Genomic DNA, 10,515 nt, shown 5'->3' on the forward strand with positions numbered 1-10,515 from the left:
TATATTATTGACCCAATTTAATTTTTAAATTTTCATAACTTATATTCACACAAATATCTACTCCCTCCGATTTATTTTAATTTATTTTTTGGTATTTTTTTACCCACGATATTTGATTTTTCAGATATTAAGAAGGAATTAATTTTTTTTTCAAAGTTGGCCTTAGAGTAAAGATCCTAGGAGTATTTGTCATAGTTTCAATGAATAAACTAAGATTAATTGGTTATTTTCATTGTTAATTAACGCTAAAAGCTAAATTCTTTAATATGTCTGAAAACAGTCAAAAAATCAATTAAAGTAAATCTGAGAGAGTATTATTTTAGACTATAAACCTTTTTTTAGAAAAAAAGATCATAAATTTTGCGCCTAATCAAATCATCACATAAAATGGAACAAGTAATACAATAAACTCTAAAACAATAATTTCAAAAGTGCTATGCATTCAGTGGTAAGAACTTAAAAGTATAGGCGCACGTACCTTACCCAATGGGAGTCAATTTATATTCCTGCACTAGAAAATTATATTGTATAGATAGATCAATACTTTTTATGAATATGATTATACCTGGAATCCCTTAACTTATTGATATATTTATTTCTTTATATTCGACACCCCTCAATGAAAATAGTTAAATTTAAATCTGGAACTCGACTCAAACTTCCAAACAGCTCCTTTATATCAGCCCTTGTTCCTTCAACTCCCCATTCAGTTAATATGCCTTGTTTTCTGGGTCAATCCTATTTTTCTTTTACAGGGATCAATTTGCTTTAAATTTTTTAATCCCTCTCAAAGTTTTGCTTTGACAACTGTTTTATTGAACTCCTAGAACTTTATTGTTAAATGTGGTTTCTGTTTTCTCTTTGGTAATATTCAATTTCCAACTAATTAGGACCAACCCTCCTCTTGTTTAGGCTGTGCATATTGAATTGCAAGAAAATATGGGTGCTGAAAACCAAAGCTTAAATAGAGAATTTGGAGAAAAGGGTGTTGAAAAGATCTCTATTTCTGATCATATTAATGGATTAAAGTGCACAAGCACAAAATCAGAGAGCTTTGTTGTGAATATGGAAAGCATATCTCATCTTGTGGAGAAAGAAATCAATGGAAATTCAAGAATTACTGTAAGTTAATTTCATCTTCCTTTCTCCTTTTAATGTTTTCATCTTCAGAACATCGAAGGGTGAGCGTTTGAGCAACGGTAAAGTTGTTTGACCTCTAAGTTACGAGCTAGAACGGTGGAATCAGCTACATCTCACCCCTCAGTGCGGCACTTTCTTGAACCCTGCGGGAACGCGAGATACTTCATGCACGAGTATTTTAAAAACATTATGTCAATACAAATTTTTCTTAACTACTAGATTCCTTTGACAATATTAAGGAAAGAACTCATTAGTTTTCCAACTTCGATCTTGGTCTAATTCCAAAATGAATTTCTTTTTTAAGCAAGAAAACTTGCAGAGGGAAAAAGGGTATTCTTCATTAATAAAGCGGTCATATTGCAAAAGCCAGAATTACTTGTTTGCTTTTTTTGTGTGTGTGTGGTTTTTTTTCTCTTTTTTCTTCTTCTTTAAACTAATGGTTTGAATGAAAAAAGTTGCAGAGAAACTTATCAAGAAAGGGTTCATTGCGAGGCGGCGAGAAAAGAACAAACTTCAACGCTATGAATGAGAAAGACACTAACCTAATGGCGATTTCACCAAGAGGTAATAGATTTTTTTCGTTTTCACTTTCTTCGAGTTGAAATATTTAACAATAGTTTGCTAAATTAATTACTCCCCTTTCCAAGTTATGTGAATTTTTTCGCTTTTAGGGAGTTAATTTGATTAATTTTTAAAGTTAAATTAAATTAGATTAACTTAATATCTTAAAATTAAAATTTAAATATTCAGAAACTAAATAGAAAGTACGATCGTTCTTGCAAATTTGAGTCCTAAATATAGCAATTTAATCTCCTCGTTGAAAATCTTGGTTTCATGGAAAAGAAGCACAATCGTTGCATCACTTTAATGTACCCTCCAACAAGCAGGAATGGTTCAACTTTTAAGATTTTCAGTATTGAACTAATTGTACTGTTAAAATTAGGGGTGTACAAACCTAACAGGAAAACCGCACCAAACCGAAAAGTCAAACTAAACCGATTAAAAAATCCGACTAGGTTTGATTTGGTTTGGTATTGAGTAAAAAAATCTGAACCAAACCGACATATAAATATATAATTTTTATATATACTTTTAAGATTTTTTATAGAAATTTCTTTAAAAATGTCTAGAAATATTTGAGACCAGCTTGCGGGATATAATATTTAATAGTATATAAAGTGCTTCGTATTTATTAACCTTAAAAATGGTTTATATGATCACTTTCTCATCAAGTGTTACTGAAATGCGTTAATCTCTTTGTTCTTCCATATTCATATCATATGTTAAGATCTACTAAATTGTTATATATTTTTCGAATGTGAAGTGGTTATTATTATTTAGGTATCATATTGATTTTTATATTTAATTACTAAATCCGGTTAGCCTTGAAAGTGTACATCAACGAAACATTATTATCAGACGACTAAAAAAATAATTATTATGTGTTACTAAGAAAATTCTCTCATAAGAATATTTTAATAGATAATATGTTTGTAAATTTTTTATATTTTTACTAAACATATATTTACTTATCAAAAGTTTAACAAAGTAAGATTGAAATAATATTTAAGTAACAAAAAATTCGAAAAACCCGAAAAATTCGACAAAACCAAACCAATCCAAACCGATATAGTTGGTTTGCTTTGATTTTGATAAAAATCGAACCAATCCGGTCCATGTACACCCCTAATTAAAATTATGGGTTCGAATCTAATATTTATTAAAATTTTAGTATATTTTAACATAAATATCTATACTCCGCGCGAAAGTTATGGGTTCAGATGAACCCATTGCAAAAAGGTTACATCCGCCCTGCCTCCGAGGAGAGATATAAATTAGAAGGATTGAGATTAATCTTTGTCAAGTTTAGCAGTTTTTGTCTATATTTCGTAATCACCGCTGTAGTTTTATTTAGTATCTTTTAATAAATATATGTACAGACGAGATAGAGGTCAATTACCTACCAAGCTAGGATAAAAAAACAACTGCATCATTTAATGATTGTTTGAATTTAATCAACCATCTTAATTTAATTCTATCAATGCTAAAATCACACACTGCAGAATGCATCCTGTTTTCAGAGTTTTGAGGTTTATTTATTCAGATTTTTTTCTCTGACGTAGATCCTAAATTTGCTTCTTTAATCGTAATATTCAGAGGCGGACCTGCCAACTTCGGAAAAATGTATGTCCATATGTGTATATATTTTAAATAACAAGTACTATATATTTTAATTAGCACCTTAAGATTCAAATCTTCAACAACTTCATTGGCCGATTTAAAGGGGCACACCTTGATTTTTAGTGAGCTACTTGGGTTCGATTCTGATTCCGACATTCGCTCAAATTTTTATTCGATAGTGGTGTTCTCCGCCACTTTCAAATGTTGGGTCCACCTCTGTATAATAATATACACAATTATGATAATAGCAACAATGATAATTATTATGAAGGATTTAGTTTGACCATCATAGATAGAGTTATTAAGTGACAATCGTGCCTAACCATGCACCATGCACTTGCACGACAAACATAGTTTCACTAAACAACTCACATCTTAAGTATTCCACGGTCTCGTTATTTTCATATGGTAGTACTTTACACGATCAAAACTATGTTTAAGTATTATTATTGTACTTAGCTCAGTTGTCTTGTAGTTTGTTTAAGGCAGTCCGGTGCAGGAATCATCCTGCATTCACACAGGATTCGGAGAAGGACCGCATCTCAAGAGGTGTGATGTAGACATCCTATATAACCTGATGCAATCATCACTGATATAAGCAATAGCAGTTGATTCCACGACTCGAATCTGTAACTTATAGGTTATACGAAAATAATTTTACCGTTGCTCTAAGACTCTCCTTCTTTGCCGTGTAGTTAGGTTAATTCCATTAAAAATCATGTTAGTGGATGAGGTGAATTACTCTGATCTTCAATCCTAGATATGCCAATTACGTACGCCATTAGTTTGTAATTTATATAATATAGGTGCACGTGAGCCCTCCTGTTTTAGAGACTACTAATCTTTTAATTATCTTATTAGATATTGTCCCTTTGTTAATGTTTTCTTTAAAGATTGCCAAGATTTTCTTGGTGAGCTATGATTTGATGACATGACTATGCCACTAACATTTTTTGGAATCAAAATGGATACAACCGAAAAATTACATTATCCAAGCTGTCCACTCAATAACATCCAAAAATGTTGAAGATAATAATGATTATAATATATATATAATATGCCAATGGGTTGGAATTTACAGAATGCATTCCTTTTTTATTCCCCTAATTTAGAAAAAAAGCACCACATTGCATTAGAATTATTAAGTGAAGCATAGTAAGCTAAGACATAATTATGGTGTAATCTTAATGGTATTAAATTTACGATTTAAGTTATATACAATGGCAATTTCTTTTATAAGTACAATTTTGTTTAAACTTATTTTTATAAGTGCAGCATCTTTGCTAGCAGCTAACACTCCTGAAAAGACGGCGGCAGTAACGGTGGGGACAGCCGATCACAGGACACCAGACATACATAATCAGATCACAGCAGCGGCCGCCACCAGCAGTGTGGTGGCCGCCAACGGTGTTACAGCCAACGAGAGCAAAGTTGGTGGCAGGAGATTCAGTTTCAGACGATCTTCTTCCCCTTCTTGGACCATTGATCCTAGGAGGATACTAATTTTCTTTGCCACCTTGTAAGTTCTTTTAGCCCTGTTAAACAATGTTCTAATTTATTATTCTCTTCGTTTCAATTTAGATGAGGTATTTTGACTCGGTACGGAGCCATGATATTTGTGTGGTTATAAAAGCTTCTCATTAAGGATAATTGAATAAAATGAAGAGTTTAAAGTTATTATTTTCAATTGTAGAAATATGTTATTCTATTTGGAATGGACTAGAGGGAGTAGTAGTCTTGTACAAACCAGTGGGCATTGTAAAAACAGCTGACTTTTGTTTTTTAATTGACAGGTCAAGTATTGGAACAATACTATTGATCTATTTCACTCTATCCATGACCAAAGTTACTGGAGAAGACAAAGCTTCTTATTGATCTATTTCATACTATCCATTGCCAGGCAAAATGGAGAAGACAACGTTTTCGTTAACAGAAGAGATGTGAGGAACTGTTTGTTCTCTTAAATAACAAAGTGATAAAGAGGTCAACCAACTAATTGTGTAAATTCCAACTCAGAAGTCTGATATAGAAGCAGAAGAGATATGGAGCATCATTAGTTTTTGAATAACAGATTTTTTGGTACAAAGAAAGGAGTTAGATGAATGGAGCCAAAAGAGATGGTAAAATTACAGCTTGGCCTAACAGTTGAAAGAATTCAAAGATATCATTTCAATCAGCTGCCTCTTGTTGTATGACTTTTAGGAGAAGAAAATAATAGAAATATTCAAATAATGAGTGGCAGGGTTTGGAATACATGTATATCTTCTTCTTTTTTTAATGTGTTTTTTGTTTTGGTATTAATTTATATAGACGTTTTTTGAGAACCAGGAGTAATATATTGCGATCCCATGCCATTTTCTTTTGTTGTTTGCAGCTTTAATGATGGCAAACAACAAAGCAACCAAAACTATGACCTTGATGTCCATGCCTGGAACTGTAAGCTCTTAATAGAATAAGACATACCTCTTTACTGAAGCATATAGGCACTAGTGGTTGTATAAACTTCTCAACTACAACGCAGCTATATGTGTAGTGCATATTTATCCAACTTACCCTGACATGATAAGCATAGCACTCCACATCGCAATAACTTGCCCATTTTGTCGCGCCATTGTATGAGCATGACCTGCGCGAGAGAGAGTCTTACGTGTGTGTGCGGGTAGCAACCGAACGAACTAGGTAGCACCACCCTTATCAGGGTGGGTTAGCACATGATAAAAGGGGCTACCAGCCATCACCCAATGATTGTGAAGGAGCAACACTGAGAGGAAAATCAGAACACCATACTACCAACATGGACCTATAAGCCAGTAACCACCACCCATAAGGACCGAGTAGCACGCAGGGAGTGTAACACAGTAACAGCCGATTATGGCACACACAACAGGAAGAAGCCATTCCAGCAGCGCGTATGGCCCTATTGTCCAACACAGCACTTGTACACATATGTGTCTTATGTAGTTTTGCTAGGAGTTGAGCATTGAATTGCAGAGCAAGTTTTGGCCTTAAAGGCACTGTATCAACCCTTTTGTCACAATATAGTTTATATTCCCCACACTGTCTCAACTTAGCTTCTTGCCTTTACATTGTGCTTAACACCCCAAAATCACCCACAAAGCAGCCAGCAACTTCAACTAGTAGGCCTCATATCTGCAGAACTTTTAGAGTGAAACCGAACTTGACATTGTCAAGGCGACATTTTGTGTCATGTGTCATACGTTGCTGCCTAGTTTGAGATAGGGCTATGACAATATTGATTGAAAAGAAGACAACTCGTTTGAGATTCAATCTCTGAAAGAGTATTACATGCTAATACATAACTTGATGCATCTGTGTACGATTCAACTCATGGTTGCAGGTAGTTCTTTGTTTATATGGACAACAATCTGCATTTTACTGGATCAGGACATATCGTCACACCAACTGAGAAAGAAAAAACAAGTACACCTTTGAATTGCATCAGACACAGAAAAGAGTTTTTTTATGGAGTGAGTCACAGGCAAAAATAGGCCACATCTGTCCACTCCATTCCCTGTAGGATCCAGTATCCACCCCAAAGCTACGTAGGCATAGAGACAGAATATCACTCATGTTGGGTTTTGTTAGTAATAACAAAAGAGGTATGAATGGAAAATGGTGGGAAAAGAAACGGAGGGAAATGAAATTTTGAACTAGTTCACTTTACTAATGCACTTTGTCCCTCATTGGAGGAATGACAAAAAATCTTTGTGCTTATATAAAGAAGCATATCTTCTAGCTCTTAAAGAGTTAAGAAGAAGTGGTGCATAATCTTATTAACGAACATGCACCTATGCACCTATTGGGACTATAGGTGTCTAACGGGCCGGGGTAGCCCGGTTCTGGACCGCCCTAGACCGGTTAAAATTGGAACCGGCCCGAACCGGTTTAACGGTAAAAAAAAAATTAAGGTGGGCTCAGATTTTGACCGTTGGCAACGGTCCATTTCACAATATGGTCGTTGCCCAACGGCTGAAAATGCATATTTAGCCCATTTTTGGGTTTTTTTTCTTTAAAATTAACCCCCTTTGAAAAACTATAGATACCCCCCCCCCTTCCTCATTTCTTCACTCATCTCTCAATTCTCATATTCTCTCATTCTTCAATCTTCATTCTTCACCTATTTAAGTGCAATCAACTATTTGGCTCTTTTTTTTTTGGAATTTAATTTATCGTAGTATTTATTATTTGAAGTTTGAACAATTGAACTTCAAAATTGGAACAATTGACGTTTCTTTGTGGTAACATTGGAGTTGAGAAATCATCAAGTGCTCAATTTATTGCCAAATTCGGTGCAATCCCTCCAAGTCTTTCTCTTATTTACTATTTTATTTGCATAATTATTTGTTGTTAGTAATTAAATTTTTACAATATGTTTAATGCTGCAAAAAGAGTTTGTAATAAGGTTACTAATCGGGGAAATAAAAAAAGAGGTAGTATTTTAGCTTCAGCATCTGGTAGTAATTTAAATATCTCTTCAAATATTCCTGAAACATTACCTGATAATAATATAGATTATGAACAATTCCAGGATGATTTTGGTATAGAAGATAATGAATTAGAAATGGAAGATGAGATACCACTTACACCTAGTAGTGTTGGACCTGCTAGCAGGGGTGGTGGTCGTGGTGCTAGTGGTAGACCACCTGTGGCCCCGACTAGTAATCGTAGAAAAAGAAGTAAGGTTTGAAATTTTTTTGAAGACATACCGAATAGTGATAGAGTTAAATGCAAATTTTGTAATGATACTTTTAAACATAAGACTAGAGGATAATTAGGGGGACTGGGACACTTAGTAGACATATGAGAATTGAGCATCCTATAGAATGGGGATCTGATGGAGATGGAAATCAATCAACTCTAAACCCTACTATTGGAGGTCTTGTGAAATATGATAAAATGAAGGATCGTGAGGAGTTAGCAAAAATGATTGCTTTGGGTTGTCTACCTTTTTCTTTTGCTTCTTCATCATATCTTATTATGTATATTAAAAGGATTTGCAATCCTTTATTTAAAGGTATCCCTAGAAGTACTTGTAGATCTGATAACTTTAGACTTCATGGACAATATCAAACATACATACGCTATTTGTTTAGCCACCTTCCTTGTACAGTTTCTCTAATTTCTGATATTGGTCATGCTGTTAATGGAAATGATTATTTGACAATTACATGTCATTGGATAAATGATACTACTTGTGTGCAAAAACGTATTATCGCTTTTAAATATGATAAAGATCAGAGTCATACTGCTGCGAATCTCAAGCAAAAAGTATTGTGTATGCCTTTTGATAATGCTTCTAACAATAATGCCGCAATTTCAATATTAAAACTGCATTTGAAATCACCTCTTGATGAATTTTTTCATGTTAGGTGTGCATGTCATGTTTAGAATTTAATTGTTAAAAGTGGCCTTGATTTATTTTCAACTGAGATTACTCATGTTAGAAGAGCAATTGGTGTTATTCAAGAAAATAACAGACAATCTAGAATAAAGGAATTTAAGAATAAGTGTGTCTAGTACAACCTTAAACCGAGATTCATGCCAGACGAAATTGTTACTAGATGGAATTATACATATATATATATTTAAAATGTTGCTACAAATATAGATTCACAATAAGTGAAGTTGCTAATGCGCATTGTATTGATCCAAACCGTATGTTAACAACTACTACTTGGGAGGTCATTAATGATAGTTGTTAATTTTCTACATAAATTTTATATAGCTACTGTTGAGTTTTCTGGAACATATTACCCTACTGTTACTATGGATTTAGTACATATAGCTGAAATTTCTTTTCTACTCTTTGAATTTAAGAAGAAAGAAAAATATAGGGATGTTGTTGAAAAAATGCAAGCAAAATTCAAAAAAATATTTCTTTCCAATTCCTCTGATTTACTTAATTGGTGCTGTTTTAAATCTTTCTATTAAGATGTCTGATTGTCACCAATTAATGAATGCTTTATATATTATATGGAGATTGGACCAACTAAAACCCCAGATTTATATACTTGTATGAACAAGCTAAATGAATATTTACAACAATTATATAATTATTATGCAAATGTAATTGATGATTCTGCTCTTAATGTAGGCAATGTTAATCCCACTATGTATTGTACCACTTCTGCTACTGTGGATGATAAAAAAGGCCTTGATAGTTTAATATTTTTTTCTATATTTTCTAACACTCAAACCAGTAGCAGGAACATTGATGAACTTCAATTCTACTTGCAGAAGCAAAAAGAGCCTCGCACAAAGGAATTTTCACCGTTGGGATGGTGGCATGAGAATGGAAAGCAATTTCCTGTTCTTTTCGCTATTGCTCGGGACGTGCTGAATGTGCCAATTTCAATTGTTGCATCAGAGAGTGCATTTAGCCAAGCAAGACAACAACTTGGAGACACTCGTCACTCATTGGGAAGCAATGGTTTGGAAGTTTTAATATGTTTCAGAGATTGGATTAGATCGGAACGAAGAAATCAAGGACGTGAAGATGTTGATAGCCTAGAAGACGAGGAACTTGGAGATATATTAACACATGGCAACCCATCCAAATTTAACACTCTAGAAGAAGGTCACTCAGTTCATATTGATTATGAAGAACTTACTAAGGCAATGCAAAACCTTTGAATTTACTCTTTTTTGGTTAATTTATTTGTTGTTAAATATAAACCTTTCAATTTGTAAGTTTGAATTTTGAAATAAATGTAGCACTTACAATTTATAAGTGTAATTTTTTCTCATCTTCCTTGTATTCTTTATATTTTTACTTTATATTAATATAACTTACAATAGTTATACAACATACAAAAAAAAAAATTAAAAGCTTAGCCTCATTTTCCACCACCGAAAAAATCAGAAATCGCTCCCCTCAATCTTCTGCATTCTGCATTGGTTTTCAAAAGCAAAACGTAAGCATTTTTTGTGTGATTTGCTCCACCATTTGAGTTCGCCGAAGTTTTGTGATTTGAAGTGCCGCTATCACAGAATAGTTATTCCGTTCTATCCTGGGAGGAATTAATCTGCAACTTTGGGCAACTGTGAGGGGATTAAATTACTTAAGGACACACAAGGAAGGAATTTTTTCTGTTTTGTTTTTTTAAACTAACGATTTTCTAGTTTTCTGATTTTGAATACAGTGTTCTAAGTTCCAACAACTCATTTACGAAA

General features: G+C 33.5%; 1 protein-coding gene across 3 annotated transcripts; it reads left to right on the top strand.

The window, feature by feature from the left end:
• The first annotated feature begins 529 nt into the window (after positions 1-529).
• Positions 530-5,648, top strand: LOC104225430 (uncharacterized). Of its 3 annotated transcripts, none has more exons than XM_070153158.1 (5): positions 530-709; positions 913-1,122; positions 1,596-1,704; positions 4,612-4,840; positions 5,115-5,648. In XM_070153158.1, the coding sequence occupies exons 1-5, from the start codon at positions 620-622 to the stop codon at positions 5,194-5,196; spliced, it is 720 nt and encodes a 239-aa protein (XP_070009259.1). In that variant the 5' UTR covers positions 530-619; the 3' UTR covers positions 5,197-5,648. The 3 variants fall into 3 exon arrangements, with proteins under 3 accessions (XP_070009259.1, XP_070009258.1, XP_070009257.1); XM_070153157.1 differs by having other exon boundaries at positions 538-709; positions 1,602-1,704; positions 4,597-4,840; XM_070153156.1 differs by having other exon boundaries at positions 541-709; positions 4,597-4,840.
• The last annotated feature ends 4,867 nt before the right edge of the window (positions 5,649-10,515 follow it).

Source organism: Nicotiana sylvestris, chromosome 8, assembly GCF_000393655.2.
Source record: "Nicotiana sylvestris chromosome 8, ASM39365v2, whole genome shotgun sequence".
NCBI lineage: Eukaryota > Viridiplantae > Streptophyta > Magnoliopsida > Solanales > Solanaceae > Nicotiana > Nicotiana sylvestris.